The 24,895-nt window shown below is 36.4% G+C and overlaps 1 protein-coding gene across 2 annotated transcripts; it reads left to right on the top strand.

The window, feature by feature from the left end:
• Positions 1-15,850: 15,850 nt before the first annotated feature.
• On the top strand, positions 15,851-23,171 carry TMEM250 (transmembrane protein 250). 2 transcript variants are annotated; one of them, XM_074294116.1, is made up of 2 exons: positions 15,851-15,981; positions 20,135-23,171. In XM_074294116.1, exon 2 carries the CDS (start codon positions 20,269-20,271, stop codon positions 20,686-20,688), a length of 420 nt encoding a protein of 139 aa, XP_074150217.1. In that variant the 5' UTR covers positions 15,851-15,981; positions 20,135-20,268; the 3' UTR covers positions 20,689-23,171. The 2 variants fall into 2 exon arrangements, with proteins under 2 accessions (XP_074150217.1, XP_074150216.1); XM_074294115.1 differs by having other exon boundaries at positions 15,893-16,437.
• Positions 23,172-24,895: the final 1,724 nt, after the last annotated feature.

Raw genomic sequence — 24,895 nt, forward strand, 5'->3', positions numbered from 1 at the left:
AGCTTGGGTATTTAGGACAATGGTGGTGTATACAACAGTAACAGGGAAGATTTGAAGAGGGAAGGCTATAGAGGGAAAGATAATGAGTTTGATTTTGAAAATGTTATCTCTGTAATATCCAATTTGAGATGAAGTTGAAGATGTGAGATTAAAAGATGTGAGAAAGATTAAGTTACCTGGATGATTACCATTATTTTCAATGTATCCAGGCTCTCCTCATCTCCATTATATCTTCCATACAGGCAATAAATTAATACTCCTAAAGTAGAGGTTCAATCATGTTAACTATCCTCCTCAAGAATCTCTAAGGGATTTCTTTGACCCCTAGTATAAAACACAAACCTCAGCTTTTAAAGCCTTTCACAATCTAGCTCTGACCTACCTTTCCAAGCTTATTTTTCATTACTCCTTCACACATTCTCCTTTTCAGCCTTTGTCTCATATAAGCCATTCCATTTACTTATAGACCATGAACAATTTCTAATACTACCAAAATAGTAATAAATAAAATTCACCCTAATAGTACTATAGCCCATCCGCCACAGCCATACAATAAAGATACCCCACTTCAATCCTGGCCAACACAATAATTTCCTAACGAATCAAACAAATCTAACGGCTGTTATTACCTCAACATCACCAGACATTATAAACCACACCACTTCTCAATGCCTTTACACAGATTATCCCTAGGCTTGCTGTGCATTCCATCCTTACCTTTGTCACATGGAACTCCTGGCTTCCTTTAACTCAATTCCTATCTTGTAAGGGTACCTTTCTCACTTTCCCTAGTTGCTAATACCTTTCTCATGAAATTATTTTGTATATAATTTTCTATGTACACATTGTTTTTCTCCCAAGAGAAGTGGGGAAGTTCTTTGAAAACAAGGAATGTTTTATATTTTTCTTAGCATATTAGACATGTAGCAGGTACTTAATGTTGATTGAATAAATGAATCAAAAGTACAGTTGTATTATCACCTCCTTTCTTCTAGACATTTATACTTCTGATAACGCAGCCTAAAGTAAATTAGCCTTTTTGATTGCCATATCACAGTTGATTAACAATGTCCACTATTATTATCTAGATTGTTTTTTTAAACATGAATAACTTTCTAGCCACATGTCTCCTATTCTGCACTAATATATTTAAATGTTTTAATCTTATCCCTGTTAATTTTATTCTTATTAGAGATAACTATTGAAATCTTACTCTAATGACTCCTCATGATCATGAAGATAACCTTGAGTTCTTAAAAGCTATGCCAGTGAAACACAAACTCTGACAGGTTCCAATATAGTGAATAAGCTTTGAGTATAGCCACATAGCCAGTAAGTAAATTAATGATTTGGTGATAAAACTTTTTGGCCATGGGAATCCCATAAATGCGATAAAAATCCATAAAAGTAGAAAATAATACTCAGTTCTACATGGTTCCCTTCTACTTCTGCAGAGATGATGTCAGTGTCAAGGAAGGAGACAGGAGGTGCTGAAAATCACATAATTTTTAGAGTGTCAACAAGCCTTGACTATTGAAACTCTAAATGAGATATTTTTATCCAATGACCAATGAGTGGACACACTGCTATAGGAACTAATGTATAGTAATTTTCTAGTTCTTACTAAAAACAAAACCAGAAGAAAGAAGTTATGGTTAAATAGAAGGATGGTTCATGGGTACTGTTGTGAAAAATAAGTTAATATTTAGCAAAGTGCTTGACACATAGTCAAATACTTAGTAAGTCGCATACTTACTAAAGCTTCCTGATGACCTGAAAATAACTTAGCAAAGTGGGTTTTATTTTATGTCTCAAAACTTGAAGAAAAACTAATTTGGGAGAAGCCAAGATGGCTAACAAGAAGAAATATAGCTGAACTCTCCCCTAGAACTCCCCCACAATAATCCAGAATATACACCAAACCAAGTCTTAATTAGTTGCTATTTTTCTAGGTCATTAAAATAGTTTCTTGGGAGTCTGATTGATATAGCACTAAATTAAGATTTGTTTAGGGAGTATTAGCATCTTTATTATATTTGCTCGACCTATCCAAGAGCATTTAATATTTTTCCAATTGTTTAGATCTGATTTATTTTTGTAGAAAGTGTTTTGTAGTTTTGTTCATATAGTTCCTGACTTTACTTTGGTAGATAGATTCCCAAATATTTTATACTATCAATAGTAATTTTAAATGGAATTTCTCTTTGTATCTCTTGCTGTTGGGTTTTGTTAGTGATGTAAAAATTGCTGATGATTTATATGGATTTACTTTGTATCCTGCAACTTTGCTAAACTTGTGGATTATTTCTAATAGCTTTTTAGTAGAATCTCTGGGGTTCTTTAAGTATACATCATATGATCTGCAAAGAGTGATAATTTGGTTTCCTATTTGGTTTTCTCATTACCTATTCTAATTCCTTTAATCTCTTTTTCATCTCTTATTGCCAAAGCTAGTATTTCTAATACAATATTGAATAGTAATGGTGATAGTTGGCAACCTTATTTCACTCCTGATTTTATTGGGAATAGTTCCAGTTTGTCACCATTACATATGATGGTACTATTTTAAGGAAAAGTCCATTTAGTACTTTCTAGTGTTTTTAATAGGAATTGGTGTTGGATTTTATCAAATGCTTTTTCTGCATCTATTGAGATGATCAAATGGTTTTTGTTAATTTGGTTACTGATATAGTCAATTATGTTAATAGTTTTCCTAATATTGAACCAGCCCTACATTCCTGGTATAAATCCTAATTGGTCATGGTATATTATGCTCGGGATGATTTTCTATAATCTTTTTGTTAATTATTTTATTTAAGATTTTTGTATCAATGTTCATTAGAGAGATTGGTCTATAATTTTCTTTTTCTGTTTTCATCTTACCTAGTTTAGATATCAGTATCATGTCTGTGTCATAAAAGGAATTTGGTAGGTCTCTTTTATCCCTATTTTTTCAAATAGTTTATATACCATTGGAGTTAATTGTTCTTTAAATGTTTGGTAGAATTCACATGTAAATCCATCTGGTTCTGGAGATTTTTTCTTAGGGAGTTGATTAATAGCAAGTTCTATTTCTTTTTCTAAAATGGGACTATTTAACCAAGTTGCTTCTTCCTCTGTTAATCTGGGCAACCTATATTTTTGAAGATATTCATCAATTTCATTTAAGTTATCAAATTTATTGGCATAAAGTTGGTTAAAGTAACTCCTAATTATTGCTCTAATTTCCTCTTCATTAGTTGAAGGTTGTCCCTTTTCATTTTTAAGACTAACAATTTGATTTTCCTCTTTCCTTTTTCTAATCAAATTTACCAAGAGAAGTAATGGGGAAAAAAAAATGAAAGTGGCCTACCTGTACCTTATCTAAAACTATATTATAAAGCAGAGGTTACAAAAACCATTTGGTATTGGTTAAGAAATCGACTAGTTGATCAGTGGAATAGGTTAGATTCATAGGACAAAATAGTCAACAACTATAGCAATCTAGTGTTTGACAATCTAGTATAACATGAGAACCCCAACTTTTGGGATAAGAATACACTATTTGACAAAAATTGCTGGGAAAATTGGAAATTAGTATGGCAGAAACTAGGCATTAACACTTAACACTGCACACCAAGATAGATCAAATTGGGTTCATGATCTAGGCATAAAGAATGAGATTATAAATAAATTAGAAGAACATAGGATATTTTACCTCTCAGACTGTGGAGGAGGAAGGAATTTATGACCAAAGAAGAACTAGAGATCATTACTGATCACAAAATAGAAAATTTTGATTATATCAACTTAAAAAGCTTTTGTACAATCAAAAGCAATGCAGACAAGATTAGAAGGGAAGCAATAAACTGGGAAAACAGTTAAAGGGTCTGATAAAAGCCTCATTTCCAAAATATATAGAAAATTGATGCAAATTTATAAGAAATCAAGCCATTCTCCTGTTGAGAAATGGTCAAAGGATATGAATAGACAATTTTCAGATGATGAAATTGAAACTATTTCTATCCATATGAAAAGGTGTTCCAAATCATTATTGATCAGAGAAATGCAAATTAAGACAACTCTGAGAAACCACTACACACTTCTCAGATTGGCTAAAATGACAGGAAAAGATAGTGACGAATGTTGGAGGGGATGTGGGGAAGACCCATTTTCTGCAGACTGCAGGAATGGATGCAAACTGACAGCTTTATCACTGAGCACTAAATTCTGGGTCACACAACCAGAGTAAAAATGCAGATCTTAATACTGAGTAAAGAACAAGCTCAGGAGCAAGCACTATTTGTTTGGCTCTAATCCTGAAAGTGAAAAGGAGTAGGGATTCTATCTTAATCTTAAACCTGCAGAGGAATAACCAGGGCAGTTATCTCAGACCAAGATAAGTATGTAGTTCTGTTATTCTGGACCAGCAATAATTTCTAGCTGACCAAGTCCAGCAATAGAATACTGGAATTCCAACTAGAGACAAGTCCGTAGATGTTTCTCAGACTCAAGCTAAGGTCAGGAATTTGCAGAGTTTTAACCAAGAAGACAAAAAAATCAGACCAATTTAAAAAGCCTTGAATAAGAAATTAAGATTTCATATTAGAATTATAAGCTCACTCAAATCTAACAGGCCTGAGCTTCTAAATTATAGGAACTTGACTTTTCCATGAACTCTGCATGTTCTTGACAATAGATACCAGGAACTAGCCATTCTTGGAAAATGCTTATGCTTAGGGCTGGGTGGCTTCCTCCCTGATCATATGCAATTAATAAGGACATATGTCAAGCCTCAGAGGTCTGGGATGAGTCAACATGAATATGTTCCCAAAAATATATTGAGCTTTGTCAAGCAACTATACATGTTGCAAGTCCTTGTCAAAAAACCTTATATAGCTAGTTTTGGCCGGGAGCCTTCTCTGTCTGAAAACATATAAAAAGCCCGTGATCTAAAAACCATAGTTGAGCTTCACCCGCGGGAAGGACACTTAGGCCTGGGAAAATCTTTACACAATTCAAGCTGATTGAGGCTGAAACGGGGCTCTCAGCCATTTGAGTTTTTGAGGTTCCCTTGAATTGGTGATGTATTCTCTTCCTCTATCGGCTATAACTGTCATATTGTTAATTGTTTTTATTTCTATTATTTTTATGCAAATCTAAATAATCTATACCTTTTCCTATTTGATTAAAACCTTACTTTCGTTTTCAATTGAGTCTGAGAGTGTTATTTATAGGAGTGAATCCGAACATATAACTTTTCTTAATACAAGCCTAAAAAGAAAAAATAGCAAGAAATATGCATGTAAGTGTGATTAAAAAAGAAAAAAAAAATTAGAAAGGACAAAGACTTATAAACTATACAGAAAACTTATACCTCTATATCATGAATACTTTCTTAAAAAAAAAAAAAAAATTGGCAGCCACTGAACTTACTGCCTTTCCTGGGATACTAGTAAAAACTCTAGAAATGAGAGGTCTTCAACAAGGGCCAGTCAAGTATTAGAATGACTTTTTTATTTTTTTTAAGTGAAAATGTATCCCTGTTATAAGTGGAAAGGAGAAATGATGAATCTAATCCACACTGTGGGAAAAATTGGTAGCCATCATTCCTGTCCCATTAGTGCTCTGATTTAAAAAAAAAAAAAAAAAAAAAAAAAAAATTATTTGTGGGAACAAAACAAGCATTGCCATAACATAATATAATAATAATTTTTTAAAATTATATTTTATTTACCAGATACATGCATGGGTAATTTTACAGCACATAATAATATATTTTTTTAAATGATTGTACATGTGGGGCAGCTGGGTGACACAATGCATAGAACACCAACCCTAAAGTTCAAATCTGGCCTCAGATACTTAACACTTCCTAGCTGTGTAATCCTGGGCAAGTCATTTAACCCCAATTGCTACCAAAAAAAATTTGCACATGAAACTGTAAATCTATTATGTACAGATTACTATTCCTTTTAAATATTTAATAAAGTTATTGTGTTAAAAAAAGGGGGGGGGGAAGGAAAGTATAGGTTATGTTCTATGTGCTGATTATATAAAGCAAAGTAAGCAAAGCTAGGAAAATAATTGTAATTTTATAACTCTACAGAGAAAAATATTTTTGGAAGATTTTAGGACTATGATAAACATTACATTGAAACACTCACAAAGAGTCCAAAAGAATGAAGATGAAATATATCAACTCTCCACTTCTGAAAGAGGTGATGAAGTTTAGAGAGATAAATATTCTGATGTATCTAATGCGGGAATTTGTTTTGCTGCTCTATGCAATTTATTGCCCGTACTTTTAAAAAGTTTACTCATTGGGGCAGCTAGTTGGCACAGTGGATAGAGCACCAGCCCTGAGTTCAGGAGGACCTGAGTTCAAATCTGGTCTCAGACACTTAACATTTCCTAGCTGTGTGACCCTGAGCAAGTCACTTAAACCCAGCCTCAGAAAAAGAAAAATAAAATTTTTTAGTCATTGAGGAAAGACAGGGAATAATGAAAGAGCTTTTTTTTTTTAAGAAAAAAAGGGAAAATAAGAGGGATACAGAGATCTGTAGTAGTAAACATGGAACAGACTGAACCTGAAATATAAAAATTCTCTACTTAGTGAGAACATCTGTTCTGCATATGAAGTGATGTTTCATTTAAACTTTAGTAGTTTTTATTTTCGAAAAGAGAATAGGGAAATGTATCTGGCTTTATATGAATGACCTGTAGTAATCCACCCAACAAGCTTCTTCTTTCACTCTAGATTAGAAACTTCAGTGAGTGTTGATAGGCCAGTGCTACACAAATGTTAACTATAAAAAAAAAGAACCAAGTTAACATTTTGTGGACTATTTAATACCCTTTTATTTTATTTTTTAAGACTAAATTATTTTGGGTTTTTTGGGGTTTCTTTATTATAGCTTTCTAATTACAAAACATATGCATGGGAAATTTTTCAACATTGACCTTTGCAAAATCTTCTGTTCCAACTTTTCCCCTCCTTCCCCCTCCCCCTTCTCCCCTCCTTCTTTATCCCCTCCCCTAGATGGCAGGTAGTCCAATACATGTTAAATGTTTTTTTATTTACTTTAGTAGCCTTTAAAATATTGTAATCACCATGTTGTTTTAAAACACTTTTTTCTATTATTTCAATGTTTTAAACGTGTGTGTGTGTGTTTAAGGGACTCGAACAGGCCTGACTGTTCTCATCAAAAAGAGATCTTTCACCTGCATAGGGTGAAAAGCTTCTTTATTCTAAGCACTAAAAAATGTCCAGAGTTTTTAAAAAGTGACAGGTAGTAGGGATAGATGGTGCTACAAGAGCTATAATGATACATATTTTGCTCATTCTCCTGCTTTCAAATAGTTAATTCATTAATCAGCTAGGAAGTATGCTATAAATATTGTCACCAGGTGTAGCTATCATTAAGTTACCAGTTACCAGCCCACTGGCTACTTTAGAGAGTATTAAGTATGTATATACTGGCATTCCCAAAGGTAGCAATATCCCCAAAGCTCAGTCTACGCACTTAGACTATTCTTCTCCCAATATGATGATCTCTCCAGGGATCCTGAAATAGCAGTGCTGGTCTAGGGATCAATATAGAAATTCGATCTAGAATGCACTTCAAAATTAACAAAACAGGAAGGCTCTTATCTATACTCCACCTCCCATCCTGTGTCAACCATGTCTGCTCTTCTTATTGACCAATTTTATTCATAAGGAGACTTTTAGTGGCTGACTGACTTTTCAGTGGCTATATAATTAATTAAAATGCAATAAATAACTCAATGAAATTGATGTGTAATAAAACTGTAAAGAAATATCTTTAGCTGATTATCTTTCCAACTTGCTCAACACATTTCCCAAAATGGAAAACTTTCTCCCATTTTTTCCAGGTGACTAAAAATTAAGGACAGACATATGTTTCCGGTAGAAGATAATTTTAATTTTTAAAACTCAATTTTATTTATCCATTCCAGATTTTCTCCTTTCAATTCTCCCTCCCCTATACAGAGAAGGCAAAAATAAATAAATACATAAAGTCAAAATAAGTCTAGTTAGGCAAAACAAATTCCTGCATTAGCCATGTCAGAAAAAAAGAGAAAAAGAAAGGGAGGGGAAAAGAAAGGAAAAGAAAAGCTCCTTTAAATGTATTCTGAGTTCATCAGCTCTCTATCTAGGAGGGAACAGAATGCTTCATCATGGGTCCTTTGGATTTGTGGTTGATTGTTGTGATCAGAATTCCTAAATCTTTCAAAGTTATTTGCTTTTTAAAATATTATTGAATGGGGGGCAGCTAGATGGCCCAGTGGATAGAGCACCAGCTCTGAAGTCAGAAGGCCCTGAGTTCAAATCTGACCTCAGATATTTAACACTTCCTAGTTGTGTGACCCTGGGCAAGTCATTTAACCCCAATTGCCTCAGGAAAAAACAAACAAACAAACATGTAAATGTTTTTCTGAAACCATTCCCTTTATCATTTCTTGTTCAGCACTTCTCCAATATATTAGCACTTCCTCATTTTCCAAGTTTTTGTCACCACAAAAAGAACTGCTATAAATATGCTTATATAAATAGGGCTTTTTCTTCCTTCTTTTTAATCTTTTTGGGGTATAAACTTCAGAGTTAGAGTATTAGTTTAATAGCTTTGGGGGCATAATTCCAAATTGCTTTTCAGAATTATTGGATCAATTTATAGCTTCATTAACAAAAAAGTACCTATTTTCCCATAGTCTCTCCAGCATTTGCTATTTTCCCTCCAAACCCACTTTTTTTTTTTTTTTTTTGGCAACTTTGCCAATTTGATGAGTGTAAAGTAGTTCCTCAGAGTTATTTTGCTTTGCCATTTATCTAATTATTATGGTGTTTGAGAACATATTTTCATTTGATTATAGATAGTTTGGATTTCTTCCTCTGCCCATTCTTTGATCAGCTGGGGAATGGCTCTTAATTGGATACAGTTCCCTATATATCTTTTTTGTTTGTTTTTATAGTACTTTATATCCATCATATCATTTTAATGTTATTACTTTTTAGTTTTTTATTTTCAAAACATATGCACTGATAGTTTCTAACATTCACCCTTGCAAAACCTTGTGTTCCAAATTTTTTCTCCTTTCCCTTCTCCCCCATATATTTTAAAAATAAAACTATTTAGTGCAGTAGGTAGTGAAGGAGATAGAGCACCAGCCCTTAAGGCAAGAGGACTTGAGTTCAAATTTGAAGACACTTAATACTTCTTAGCTGTGTGACCCTGGGCAAGTCACTTAACCCCAATTGCCTCAGGAAAAAAGAAAAGAAAAGAAACTGTTATAAAACTTGCTGCAAAAAAATTTTATACCACCAACTTCCTGCTTCTCTCCTAATTTTAACTAGATTGTTTTTGTTTAAAATCTTTTAAATTTTATGCAATCAAAATTATCTATTTAACATCTTATGTATCTATCATTTGATCATGAGTCCTTCCCCCTATCTATATTCGTACTGTATATTTTTTTCTAAATTCCCCTAACTTGCTTATTATATCACTTTTTATGTCTAAATCATGTACCAATTTAAAATTTATCTTGGCATATAGTATGAGATGCTTCTGGGACCTCTTTTCAAAGGTCAGATTTCCAATCAACATTGTCAAAGCAGTACTGGATAAGAGGAATTTGTTTTCCCTTTACCTCTCACCAAAAGACAGATTTCAAAAGCTGCTAGTTCAGGCATTCTGAAATCTATTTCTGCTCTAGATCCACTGTTCCAGAAGCATTTACCTCCATAGTTCTGACTATATATTTCGTTTCTGGATTAGTTCTCAACTATAACAGATGGAAGTTCTTACAAGTGCTCATATGATAACTATGCAGAAAGTGTCAATGCCATGGCTACCAGCTTTCTCTAACATGGCTGAACAGCACTTAATTCTGTATCCATCTTCTCTCTGCTATATATATAATAGGAACTATCCAATGATGCCCCAGTCTTTTGGGCATAGTTTTCTTTGCCAAATATCAACCCACATAAACGCTTTGGGGGAGCCTGCTTTTGGAAGTACACAGGATTGTGTAACAGCACATGCAAATAGTCAATGACTCTTTCCTATCCACTTGCTATGAAGGCAACCTTTTAGTTGGCTGTTGAGTAGGAAGTTTTTTTATTCTTGTTAACTATGAAGTACCAGATGAGTTCCCCCATATATATACCTATTCAGCCATGAATATAATAAATTTGAGACTATTCTCACCAAGAAATAAGGTGGTAGAGAGGAGTATGTAACTAGTTCAGAGAGATTTAAGGGAAATGTAATTGAACCTCTGTTTGTGCTATACCTTCTCAATAAATATCTCTTTCTAAAAGCTTGTTGGTGCTAATTGCTTACTGATGAAATCCAGGAAGTATTAACTAGTTAATAACTTCAGTGTCATCCTTTACTCATCACTCTCACTCCTGTAGCCAATCAGTTGTCATTTCTTTTCGGTTCTACCACATTCCCTTCTTTCCATTTATATAGCTACCCTAGACTGGCTCCTAAAATCTCTCACTTCAACTATTAAAATAATCTTCCTACAGTCTCCCTACAACTCCCTAACTCATATTCCACACAGCTGACTATGTTACTACCCTACTTCTTGAGTTCCAATGGCTACTGCCTCTAGAATTAGATAAAAACCTAACTCTACCTTATCTTTCCAGACTTATTGTAAGTCACTTTCTGAGACACACACACACACACACACACACACACACACACACACACACACACACACACACACACACATTCTCCAACAGTCAAAATTTTCTGTTTCCTGCTTTCCAAACAAGTCATGGATAGGTCGGTGCACAGCTGGGTTTAGAGTCAAGAAGACTGCTCTTTCTGAGTTCATATGCAACCTCACTAGCTGTGTGATCCTGGGCTAAGTCAGTTGACCCTGTTTGCCTCAGTTTCCTCATCTATAAAATGAGCTGGAGAAGAAAATGGCAAACTACTCCAGTATCTTTCCCAAGAAAACCCTCAAAAGGGTTACAAAGAGTCTGGCATGACTGAAAAACAACTGAGCAACAATAACAAAACAAGCTGTGTCATTTCCCTTCTCTTTCACTTTGTATCGTCCCACATGCCTGGGATGAATTCCCTCATGTAATCTCTTGTTTCCTTCAAATATCAGTTCAAGTGCCACATTTCCCTGATGACTTCTGCTTTACTCCAGGGAAATTACTTTGTAATGCACTCTGTCCTTACTTTATGTACATATATTTTTGTTGTGCCCACGTCAGTACCCTGGATATCTTAGAATCAGCCGGAGTCAGGATAAGCAAAAGTCTTTTTTTCTTGGTCTTTTGGGGTTGCTGTCAGGGGATCAGATCTAGGAATCTCCACACCTCCTTTCTCTCTCTCCACTGCCCAAGAATGATCCTCCTTCTCCTACTCCACCCGCTAATCTCTCCTCCCTTCTCTCACCACATCCACAGATGGAACCAGCATAGAGCATAACTCCAAACATGTTAATAGAGAATTGTCCAATTGGTAATTAGCCTTAAGTGCTAGATTAAGTGCATCTGCTCAGTTCTAGCCCTTTACATAATTTATATAGGCTCTACCTTCTGCAATCAAATGTGAGCTCCTTGATAGCAATAAGTGCTTCATAATTGTGTTTGTATATTCAGGATCTAATATAGAACCTTATACAGAAACCTTATAGTGTTTAACAAATGCTTGTTGATGAATAAACTTAATTCCTTCATTTTACTGGTGAGACATCTGAGACTCAGAGAGGTTAAGTAATTTGTTCAAGGTGACAAAGTTTTTGAGGAACCAAAATGGGACTAGAAACCAGTTTTTTGACTTGTATTCCATCATTCTTTCCACTGTGTCACAAATTCATTAAACAAAATGTTACATTCCAACAAACACTGAAGCACCTATCCTATGAGAGGGATTTTCCAGATTCTCTGAAAGGCCCAAAGAAGGAGGAGAATACATTGCTAGTTTCCTGAGCTAGTGAGACCCCTATTAGGTAGAAGAAAGCAATGAATTTGAAATTATGGGAATAAGACTTAAAAATTTTAAAGGGTCTTAAAAATCATTACATAAAACCCATTCATTTTGTAAAACCCGAGAATTTCGGGGCAGCTAGGTGGCAAAGTGGATAGAGCACCAGCCCTGAACTCAGGAGGATCCAAGTTCAAATCTGGTCTCAGACACTTAACACTTCCTAGCTGTGTGACTCTGGGCAAGTCACTTAACCCCAGCCTCAGGGAAAAAAGAAAAAAAAAAAAATCCCAGAATTTCAGAATTGCAAGGGACCTCAGCAGGATCTATTCCAACCTAAGTTCAAAAAGATATCCCTGCTAATATCACTAAGTCTGTATGCCAAAAAAGAGAAAAAGATGTACAAAAATGTTTATAGTAGCTCTCTTTGTGGTGGCAAAGAATTGGAAATCAAGGGGATGTCCATCAATTGGGGAATGGCTAAACAAATTATGGTATACGAATGTAAAGGAATACTATCATTCCACAAGAAATGATGAACATGAGGATTTTAGAAAAAGTGGAAAATTACATGAGCAGAACCAGGAAAATATTATAACCAGTAACAGCAACATTCTTTGATGGTCATCTTTGATAAATAATCTTCTCAGTAACAAAATGATCTAAGAGAATTCCAAAAGACTCATGATGAAAAATGCTATCCAAATCTAGAGAAAGAATTATGAAATCTGGGAGATGACTATGAACCACTACATAGAATTCCCAATCCCTCTATTTTTGTCCACCTGTGTTTTGGATTTCTTTCACAGGCTAATTGTATACTATTTCAAAGTCCAATGCTTTTTGTACAGCAAAACAACTGTTTGGACATGTATACATATATTGTATTTAATTTATACTTTAACATATTTTACATGTATTGGTCAATCTGCCATCTTCGGGGGGGGGGGAAGAGGGGAGAAGGAGGGGAAAAATTAGAACAAAAGATTTGGCAATTGTCAACGTTGTAAAATTATCCATGCATATATCTGATAAATAAAAATATTAAAAAATTAAATTAAAAAAAAAGAACTATGAAATCTGAATGAATATTGAAGCACACTATTCTTACCTTTTTATTATTTTTTTTTCTTTCTTGTGGTTTTCTCCTTTTGTTCTGATTCTTCTTTCACAACATGAGTAATGTAGAATTTTTTTTTTTTTAATTCCTGTTATACCTCATGGGATAAGTAGTGTTCCAGCCTTTGCTTGATCACTTCCATTGAAGACGATCTCATTCCATCCTAAACACCCTGTTCCACTTATAAAAGCAACTGATATTTGCCTTATTTTTATTTTTTACTGTTGCTTTTAATTCCACCTGCTAGGACCAAGCCAAACAAGTCTAATATTTCTTTGATAAGATTACAGTCCTCTTTCATAAGATTTGTTACATAAATAAATTTACAGGGGCAGCTAGGTAGCCCAAGCACGGTGGATAGAGAACCAGCCCAAAAGTCAGAAGGATCTAAGTTCAAATCTAGTCTCAGATACTTAACACTTCCTAGCTGTGTGACCCTGAGCAAGTCACTTAACCCCAATTGCCTCAGCAAAAAATAAATAAATTTACAAATCCGGGAAGAAATTGTTTTTCAGGTCTTTCTCCTTTCTGTTTTGGGGTTCATAAAATTACCAGGTATTAAGCTTATTTAGGAAGCAGCTAAATGAAACAGTGGATAGAGTGTCAGTCTTGGAGTAGGAAAGAATCCCCTTCATGAATTCAAATCTGGCCTCAGACTAATAAGTATTAGTTGTGTGACTCTGGACAAGTCATTTAAGTTTGTTTACTTCAGTTTCCTCATCTGTAAAATGAGATGGAGAAGGAAATAAATGTTCCAGTATCTTTGCCAAGAAAATACAAATAGTGGGGCAGCTAGGTGGCACAGCCTTGAATTCAGGAGGACCCGAGTTCAAATCTGGTCTCAGACACTTAACACTTCCTAGCTGTGTGACCCTGGGCAAGTCACTTAACCCCAGCCTCAGGGGGAAAAAAAATTATGCATGTCAAGTATACATAACATGTTTTTAAAATACATGGGCTAATTATTTTCACAGAAAGGTCATAGCATTAAATTTATAACACTCATTTAAGGATGTTATATTATGAGGGAAAAGGATACTAGAGAGAGAGAAAGAAAAAGGAAAAAGAAAGGGGAAAGGTAAAAGGAAGAGAAAACAGGGTAATAAAAAAGGAAATACCACATGAGGAATCTAAGATTTAAAGAAATTAATTTACCAAAGTTCACATAGATTGGATTTTAAAAGTGCCATTATGATTAAACAGAATGTTCTTTTTGCTACTCATAGTGTCTCAAAATTGAGAATCTACTAAAATCTGCACATGAAAAAGAATCACTTTCCCATTTAGTTAATCTGGATTTGAGTCTCAATTCTGCTAATGACCAGCTGTATGATCTCAGGAAAGTCACTTCTCCTACTTGGGCCTCAGTTTATCCTTCTGTAAAATGAGAGAATTGGACTGGAAATTTTAATTTTTATGGTCTTCTAATTGGTGGCAGAAAGAAACCTTGGTATTCAATAGCAACTTCTCTCAAGCAATCTCTCTTTCCGTTTGGGGTGCTACTTTGGTGATACCTAACCCAGAAGCCCCAGGAAGCTATAAGGTGATGTTATGCAATGCCTCAGACTTTTTTCTTCTTCAGAAGACACCCTGTTAATAAAATGAGAAGTCTATCTGGGGGAAAAGCGACATTTTTGTAGCTTCCACCAAGATTGCACCAAAAACAGAAGCCACAATGACACTGAGCACCACTGACAAGCAGGGGCCAAGGATTGTCTGTCTTTGAAGCTTCTTTTTTTTTTTTTTTTTTTTTTTAATTTTCAATAGTATTTTATTTTTCCAAATACATGTAAAGATAGTTCTCAGCATTAATTTTTATAAGACTTTGTGTTCCAATTTTTTTCCCTCCTTCCTTTACCTCTCCCCTCCTCTCAGGATAGCAAGTAATCTGATATAGGCTAAATATGTGCAATTCTTTTAAACATATTTCCATATTTGTCATGTTGTGTAAGAAAATTCATAACCAAAGGAAAAAACAAAACCACCAAAGAAAAAAAAGGTGAAAATGCTATGCTTTAACCCACATTCAGTCTCCACTGCTCTCTCCCGGGGTGCAGATGGCTCTCTCCATCCCAGTCTATTGGAACTGGCCTGAATCACCTCTTGTTGAAAAGTCCATGAGAACTGACCCTCATACAGTATCATTGTTGAAGTACATAACGCTCTCCTGGTTCTGCTCATTTCACTCAGCATCAGTCCATGTAAGTCTCCCCAGGCCTCTCTGAAATCAGCTGATTCATCATTTCTTATACAACAGTAATGTTACATAACATTCACATAGCACAACTTGTTCAGCCATTCCCGACTAACGGACAATCTTTCAGTTTCCAGTTCTTGCCACTACAAAAAAATAACTATTTTGTGTCATGGAGTCCCTTTGGCAGTCTGGTGGAACTACCCCTTTGGGGAGTAATGTTTTTAGACATATAAAATAAAACATGGAATTGGGAATAAAATCAGTCCTAGTGAAAGTTATCAGTTTTTTTTTGTTTTGTTTTGTTTTTTTAAATAAGTTCAGAGTCGTAAAAAACAAAACAAAACAAAAAAAAAAAAAAACCGTGATCTGTGAGACCCTGGCCCTTCTTCCGCCGTGTTGCCCGCTAAAGTGGAAAATCCTGGATTTAGGGGGTACGTAAACCAGAACGCAGTTGTCCCTCAACCGGGAGGCGCGAAGCCAGCCATTCCGCGCATGCCTGGTGCCAACCACACACACGCAGGTGAGGAGACCTCCAAAGGAGAAAGTGGGTGGGGCGAGTGGAAAGACGAGAAACGAGTCAACCTTGCGCACGCCTGCGCAGTCACCTCCCCCTCCCACCCTCGTGTTGGGAGACGGCGCGTGACGCATGACGTGCGGCTGCTGTGCGCATCCTTACGCTTGAGAAGTGTTAAGTTCTCGCCTTTGGAGTAGGTTGGGAACGGGGGAGGAAGAGGGAGGTCGGTTTGTTTTTTTAAGTGTGGGAAGTGAAGGGGGAAAAAAGAAGAGAAGCAGGGCAAAAAGGAATGTCCTACGGTGGCCGCGGAGGGACGACTGCTACGGTTCCCTCTCTGGGACAAACGCTTCCCACAGACGGCCTAGGATTCCCCTTCCCCGGCTGGGCCGTAGCTGATCGGAACCCATGAGGGGCATATGCGGGCGGGGGCCCCTCGCGGCCTCCCCCGGGCTCTGGGCCTGACCCTCTCGGTGACCTAACTCCCTCCGAGGGCCTGGCATCATGCGGCCTCCTCCACCCTCGTTCCGCCGCTCCGGCCTCGAGGGACAGCAGGGGCCCCAGAAGCGCGGACCCCCAGCCCTGGCCTCCGCCCCGACGGCCCCCGGCCCCGGGCCCTGGGATTGCCACCCCGCCGCGGAGGCCGCGCACGGTGAGCGAATCGGCCCGGGCCTGACGAAGGCGGGAGCGGGAGCTAGCCAGGGAACTACCGGAGAGAGAAGAGGGGCGTATGCGGGGTCGGAGGTCAGGAGATGGTCTGGGAATGGGCGTTCGAGGAAGGGTTCGTAAGGCGAATTGCCCGGTGTCTTGTGTGAAGGGGAGGATCCCGGTTGATTCCATTGAGGCCTTCTCTGCTCCCTCCCGGGAGGGGGGACGGGGAGGGGATGGTCTTGGTCTCCCTTGCCTGGGACGCACGCAGTCTTTGAACTTGACTTCCCCCATACTCCGCCTGTTCCTTTCTGGCCAGCTTTGTGGGGGACCTGTGCAGGTTCAAAGGGAAACTCGATGGAGTGAAAGGGAAGTCACGTATTGGGATAGTCATTTGGGGAAAATTGTTTTTTTTTTTTTTTCAATTTCTCTTGGGCACAAAAACCCGCTCAGATTGGAGGTGGTGGGATGCAAAAGTTAGATGAGAGTGGTTATTTGGGGGGGGGGGGGGATAGTGATAGTTGGTAGTTATGCGCCTGAATCCCGACTTTTGTCGTTTCTCTTTGTCTCCTCATTTGTTTGAGGGTCCCGAATAAAATGAATTGAAATGCACATTACTATTTTTCATTTAGTTGTGAAGTACCAAAACTGTTAGAGTCAGTACTCCACATGAAAGGCCTGGTCATAGGGCTATTTCTTGTCTCTGCTTTATAACCACAGTTTCTTGATGGAGAACACATTGCAACATTTTTCCTTTTAAGGTGACTACATCCCAAATATAATGCCACGGGGAAGCAGAATGAATCAAGTGTTGTGTGTGTCAGGTTACATGTGGATATTTCTGCTTCAAGGCCCTCGGGGCCGAGGGACTGAGATGGGATGTGTTGCGTTACTTAGGGGGCTTCCTAAATTAGCACCACACTTTGAGTAAGTGCATAAGATAATAAAAACAAATCCCCATCGTAGGTGTAGGTAGCTAAAGATTAACAGCACATTTATTTAAAATAAATGAAAACTCGTGATTCATACTGAGAAGTTTTAAGATCTGTCATTAATAAGTAAATATTTCATAAGTACCTACTATGTGCCAAGCATTGTGCTAAGTGTTAGAAAATGATCAAAATGTTTATCAAAGTAACTTAACTAATTCAAAAATACTGACAATTAAGTCTTATATCTTTGTTCTCCAAAGCAATTATCCCTTTTATAGATTAGGTAGTTGTCTCAGAGAATGACTTTCTTTACTTAGCATATGGAAAAGAACAAATAAGGAACAGCCTATGTATTCCAATATTAGGGCCAGATGGCATATAAATTATGTGGACTAAAACTAACCTTTATTTTTTGAAAAAATGTAATAATGGAAAGAGTAGTCCACTTTGTATGAACTTTGTATGCCCATGTTTTTATTAACCTTGAAATATATTGTAAAATACTAATTTATGGGCAGAAGGAACAAATTAAAATTAATATATTATCAAATGAGGGTATTGTCATTTCGTAATTTTGGGAAATTGGCATATCTAAGGCATGGTAAAAAAAAAAAGGGGGGGGAGGGGGGGCCTAATAGATTTGTTAACTGTCAGCTGTGTCTTCATTGAAATGTTAGGGATATTTATTCTCTAGGAGATGGGAGATGGGGGGAAGGGATGCAAATAAAGATATTTTGAAGCAAACGGAATGATACATTGAATCCCTACTGTGCTTGGCTAGAAACTGCATGGGAATCCTTAGCCACTACCTAATTTCTGCACCTTGGAAGCTGGGAGGTTGTTTCTAATCTGTGAACATAATAGTCAATAAATAAGCTTAAATCGCTGACAGTTGCATCTTTCTGCTTGGTGAGCTTTGTTTCATTTGTCACAGAACCTTATCTTTTATCCTTATTGGGATGTTTTAAAGGTACGTTCAGCTTTTCCATAAGAAATTAAAAGGCTCAAATTACAATATTTATTAGAGGAATAGTTTATATGTCTAAATTCACCGTTAAAAAACAAAAAACTTCAGAATTTGCAGTTGTTTTCTCATAAACTCCTATTGAATGAGTAACTTTGAACAAGTGAAGCCATGACTATGGCTAATTTTGTGAAATTGGTCAAATCTGTATTTTAATTGGCAAAACATAAAATTGATTAGTGTTTAGTGAATCCATAATCTATTCCTGTTAGCATGATAGATCCTAAATATCAATTATAAGTGATTGCTTTACTTGCTGAGTATCATTTAATGCTTTGAGATCTGTGAAAAATGCAGCTATTAATGATGGACTAGGGATTAAGGCAGATTATTATTGTTAGTGTGAAAATTTTGCAAAGAACTATAACTTCTGTTTTCTTCATTGTTTCTCACTGAATGCATAGCATAGCACTACCATAAATAGCAGAAAGATATTAAAGAACATAATTTTTTTTTGTTATTTCCTTCCACCCCCAAAAGTTTTTTATTGTATAGGAACTGAGAGAAATAGGTCAGTCATTTTGGAATCCTGTATGAGACATACTTTTTGCCTAACACATCTTAGACTAGGTATCTAGGTGTCTGGGGTCATGTCAGACATTTGCTGTGTGACCCTAGGCATGTCACTTAATTTTTCAGACTTTCAGTAAAATAGGGGTAAAATAGGACATGCCTTTCCAGAGTTGTTGTGATGATAAAATGTGGCAGTTTTTTAAAGCACTTTGCCAAGCTCTATTAAATGTTCACTGTTGTTGAGGATAGTGATGTTTTGCCTATTTTTGTCCAGATCAGTGGTTTCATTTTCTATTAATGGTTTATCAGTTTATCCACAGTTCTTCAATTTCCAGTCCTAGTGAGTTGCCTAAGGTACTGAGAAGCAATTTCTTTGCTTTGGTCACACAGTCATTATGTGTGTCAAAGTTTAAATCTAGGTTTTCTTAACTGAGGTCTGCCCTCAATTCACTAGATCATGGCTGTCATATAGTTTGCTTTCCATTAGTTTATATTTTAGAATGGAGGGCTGAAGCATCATGTAGTGCCAGGCTTCATTCAACTGCAGTCTTACTCTGGAGCTCTTTACTCTGAATAGCATTTTTAAGATGACCCTGAATTCTTAGGGCTTCTGAGGGGATCCAGATCTGTCTATATTAGTAAGGTCCTGATTCTTGTCCTCACTCCTTTCCCATTAGAGTCTAAATTCTGAATAGGTCCTTAGTCATGTCTATTTTATTGTCTCCCTGATGCTTAAGATAAATACATGTATATGACTAGTGCCTAATAAATGCTAACTCAATTGATTTAGTAAACTCCTTAGATAAAATCTAATCTAGCTCCCCCCTTTTTTTTTTCCAAGTAGGGTGCTTGTCCATAGTAAAAAAGACTAGTGGATGATAAGATCCTGAAAAGAGTGAATTAGTAATTAGGGCACCTGGATTCAAATCAGTACTTATTTGGCCCTAAGCACTGAGCCTCATTTTCTTCAAAAGTATAATAAGGCAACTAGATCCGATGATTCTAAGATGCCTTCTAACTTTAAATTTTATGATCTCTAAAGTCTAGAATGCAGATGTTGTGACTCCTAGGCTACTACTCTTTCTGCCTTATAAACTAGTTGTGTTTTTCATTATAAGGATGTGCTATTTCTTCTATTAGATGGTACACTTCCTCAGGGTAAAGACCCATCTTATTTTGATTCCTTATAGCTGAATTGCTTTTCTTTTTGTTGCTTTTTTTTCTTCCTCTAGGCATGTGCCTCCCTGGAAGTACAGCAGAGAGTTCACAGGCCTAGGCCCTTCACTTCTGTTCCTTGCCCATGGATGATGCTTATTATGCACACAGCCCGTCCTCCTCTAGAACTCAGTGAGCCGTGGGGTACCCAATGCCTGTAATTCCCATACCCCGGCGTGTCCGGTCTTTCCACGGCCCCCATACCACATGCCTGCATTCCGCCTGTGGGCCTGTGAGAACCACTCACTTAGTGCGTACCAAGTACAACAACTTCGACATCTATTTGAAGTCCCGATGGATGTATGGATTTATCCGCTTCCTGCTCTACTTCAGCTGCAGCCTGTTTACCTCCATCCTCTGGGTGGCGCTCTCCATCCTGTTTTGCCTTCAGTACCTTGGCATCCGCATCTTTCTGCGTTTCCAGTACAAGCTGTCCATCATTCTCCTACTGCTGGGACGAAGGCGGGTTGATTTCAGCTTGATGAATGAGCTGCTCATTTATGGGATCCATGTGACTATGCTGCTGGTGGGAGGTCTGGGCTGGTGTTTCATGGTCTTTGTGGACATGTAAATAGGTGGTGTGCATGCAGGCTTGGGCAGCTGTGACTACATCTGATGTATCCACTTTCTCCTTTGGTTTTATTTATTTATTTATGACTGATATGTGTATATGCAGTGTATAGAGATTTTCTTTGGTAAAGACAATGACCTGTCTCTGAAATGAAATGACAGGGCAAATGTTGGGTCGTTTTTCCTTCTATTTGTCTCCCATCCCAAAGATGGGATTTTCACCATACCAAACAAAGCAAGTAGTGCCCTGATCAGAGGCAATGTTTTTGTTTGCTCTCTGACCATCTTACTGTGTTTATGGCATGGGAAAGGAAAGGGCTGTGACATTTGTAAAGGTGAAATCAAGGCTGTCTCCTCCCTCAGTTTGCTTTTTGGCTCTCAACTTCCTCTCTCCCTGCTGCTACATTGTATTCTTCTCCTTTCTTCTATTTTAATGTAGTTTATGTTCACATTTAATAAATGTAGTGCAGTAGGGTCCTCTTTATCAAGTCTGCACTTTCAAGATCTTGGTGTGACTTCCTCTTCTCACCAGTTTCACCTTTAGGGGTATTTCTCATATCTACCAAAAGGAATGGGATGTGCCTCAACATTTTTGCTCTGTGTACTCTCCAGGGAGCAAACCTGGAAGCACTTACTTTCCCTATGGGCCAAATGTCCACTCTCCCTTAGTGTTCTCACCCCCTACCCTGCCTTAGGAAAAAGTTGGACTCCACATTAGTAATGCAGTGCACTGCCATTAAACCACTTGCATGGCCCTGGGTTTCTAGAATGTTTGCACAGGTCCAATGCAAGTTCATTTTTCTTATTAAACAGAGCTACAATTTAGAAATGAAATGACAAAGTTGAATGCTAGAACAAAACCTAGAGGGAAATGAATAATTTTATTTGGTTAAAACCAGATTTGGTGTTTCACAGACCTAGGCCCATTCTGAAAGCAAACAGCGCCAAGATCCTCATTCAGGGAGTCTGGTTCTAATGCTGTAGCTCATAAGAGAGCTATGTTCTCTGGAGCCCTGTAAGTTTCAGTGGTGCCAAATTCAGAAGCAAAGCAAATATAGAGCTCTTTGTGCATCAGTAGCCAGGTCTGTAGAGAATGCAATATAACATTATAAAATATTTTAATCTGTCTAAACTTACATTTCTGGGAAAGCTGATAAATGTTTTACTTGATGTGGAAGGCATTTGAATTCTTCAATTTTTTTTGCAGAAATCTCCCAGAATTTGATTTCTTTGTGAAACACTATAGTTATCTGAAATCTTTGGACAGATAATGCTAAAGCCAGTTATTATGGAAAATGTTTTTTAAAATGGCTAGTTTTTAAAAACATTTCTTCTAAACTTTAAGGCATTTGAATGAACATTGAATCTTTGTTTATTAAGGGCTTGTCTGTTCTGTATTTCCTGCCTTGGTTACTATGAAAGCATTTAAGACATAAGATGAATTCAGGTATATAAAGAGATGCAGGAACAGATGGACTACAAAGGAACAAAGATTCCATTTTCATTGGAATACCTTTAAATAATAAAGAAGAGAAGTAACATATGCAAGAGAATATTTCTTGAAAGTTCTGTCACCATTCTCTAATTGGTATTTTTTATTCTGGGTTGTGTGATTATTACTTGAGGGAAGCAATTTTACTAGTTATTGAGAAGTTAATTAGGTAAGTTAATGTTGGTCATTAATTCCTTGTCCACCTAAAATCATTTTCTGATTTTTATGCGTATGTGATGGTCAAAGTGTGCATTCTTATCTGACTCAAGTCTCAGCACATATAGCCATTTCCAGGACTAAGGCAAAAAAAAATTTTTTTTGACTGAGTGGGGCAGAGAAACCCTTTCCTAAGCCTAGTTTATGAGGTTAGGCTGTAAGGAAAAAATGCATGTTGTTTCACACTCTTAAGAACGTTAGAATCAGGGAAAATGATGGTTTAAAAAAACAACAAAACAAAAAAAAACCTTGCTCTTTGATGGTTTTTTTAAGTTTGCTTCTCTGCAAAAAAAAAAAAAAAGAATATATATATATATTTTTAAGGTGGTTAAATTGGTGCAGCAAAGCTAGTTTTTAAAATTGATTATGTGATGGGCAGACATGATAGCTTTAAATGCATTGACTTCATTTTTACTGCCTGCTAAAATCCTATTGCACTAGTCATGCTGATTATCTTTTTCAAAAAAAAAAAAAATTCTTTTTTAATTCATTCAGCCTAAATCCACTAAAACATTTATGTCATTGAAGTGGAGCTCCCTATCGGATGCACTGATTTGAGGGGTCTAGTATGGGTGTGCTTTTCAACAAAGTCCTGATAGCAGGAAGTATCTTGCTATTTAGTGTATGAATGTATAAACAGCAATGCAAGTGTTTGAATTGTACCTTGAATTGACTTTGGAACACACACAAAAACAAACAGCTCAATGTCTTGAGTGCCTGTTAAATTCTTTATGAGAAGTACCACCTGCATTAAACTTATTTTTTTAATGTGTTGATGGAGTGATTGCTTATATTCAGATACATTTTGGTTATATTGTTAGTAGAGAACTAAATCAAAATTGTTGTTTTTATTGTTTTCAAAAGTTGTGAGGTTGTTACTTAGTTAAAGATGTTTCTAGGCTTTTGTACATGGGAAAAATTCTTGCGTTTCCTTTTTTTCACTTGTCAACTCATAGGTTATTTTCTTATCTTGAAGCAGTCATAATAACCAGAAATGTCATTTAAAAGAAAAATTGCTTTAGTAGTAAATCACTAAAAATTTCTAAATTATACACATAAATCTGTTTAAATTACTTCAAGGGACTTTTCAGAAAAAAAAATAAGCTACTTTAGCGTCCAGCTTTTGATGTCTGAAAATTTTTGCTGTTCAATTTACTTTTTAAAACAATAGTATTGTAACAAGCTTAAAAGAGAATACAAAAATGGTTTTACTAAAACTAGAATGGTCACAAGTGGCTGTGTCAGCTATCTACTTAATTATATGGGAACAATTTGGATTATTTAAAAATGGCCACTTTTGAAATCTGTTAGCTATAGGTCTTTCAATCTGCTCTAATCCTATAGACCTCATTCTCTAGTGTAATATTTTCATTTGCCTATCTTTAGATTAAAATTGCTATAAGCATGCCAAGTTTCTTACCTAGTTAATCTTACTACTTTCCATAGAAAATCAATAATTATTCTTATTTGTAAATATTTAGAAAGCCAGGATAATATTCACTGTAGGATGAAAACACTTAAAAGCAGCACTGACAATTCCTATTAGGAGCTTCCATCTAATGACCATATGCTTTGTTCATTTTTATTTTTAATGTAATAGATTTTAGGTGGTTGGTTTGAGGTTTTTATTTTTTGAAAGATTGTAGGTGTGGAATAAAGTATTATACTAAGTATATACTTTTAGTATATACTAAGCTTTATGCACTAAAATATGAGCTTTAGAATGCCTCTCTCCTGTTTATCCCTGGATGACATTTGAGTGTAGTCAGTAGAAAAAGCCAGTCCATTATCTAAAGGCAAGTGAGTTAGTGCATGAGAATAGTTCATAAACAAAAAAAGCTTAGGGCCTTCCAGGAAAGGCTTAACTGGCCAACTTGGAATAATGAGAGCAGCCTAGACTTTTCATGACTTCAGGGGATTAGAGTTAGACCCTATCCTCACATACAACATGGCATTTTGACAGGGTAGTATTTGTTTTAGTTATATTTTGCCAGCCTGACACATTGTCCTGCTAAGTAAATGAACCTTATGGTTTCCCTCCCTTTGACAGTTCTCAGTTTTACAAAGATTTACATTTCTTGAGGATTTCAAAGACATGCTGAGCTTTTACAAGTTAGAGGTTGGATGTTTGTTTAAAGGGCAAAGTTATGCATCTTCCTTTGCCTCTGTCTTCCACATTTCTTTAATGAGCTGGACAGATAGCTCTGCTTTACCAACAAATGTGCTATTTATTGTTTACTAGTGTATCTACTGTGGCAATAAACAGAAGATTGTCAGATAAAACACTATTGACTGATTAAGACACTGTTCATAGGAAGATCTGGGATCCATCTGATGACTCAGCAAGGTAGTACACTTAAAAAGTTGTTTGTCTATTACTTGTAGCATGATACAAGGTAGAATCAAATCCTGAACAATTATTAAAAAAAATTTAGGAATCTCTTTGCTAGGTGAATGAGACATTCTTAAACTGAAGAATGCCAGTTTCCTGGAGGAAGAT

Source organism: Sminthopsis crassicaudata, chromosome 2 (assembly GCF_048593235.1).
Source record: "Sminthopsis crassicaudata isolate SCR6 chromosome 2, ASM4859323v1, whole genome shotgun sequence".
Classification (NCBI taxonomy): domain Eukaryota; kingdom Metazoa; phylum Chordata; class Mammalia; order Dasyuromorphia; family Dasyuridae; genus Sminthopsis; species Sminthopsis crassicaudata.

Bases quoted from the DNA above. Each gene is read 5' to 3' on its own strand.
- TMEM250 (XM_074294116.1), top strand. From the start codon at position 20,269: ATGCCTGTAATTCCCATACCCCGGCGTGTCCGGTCTTTCCACGGCCCC.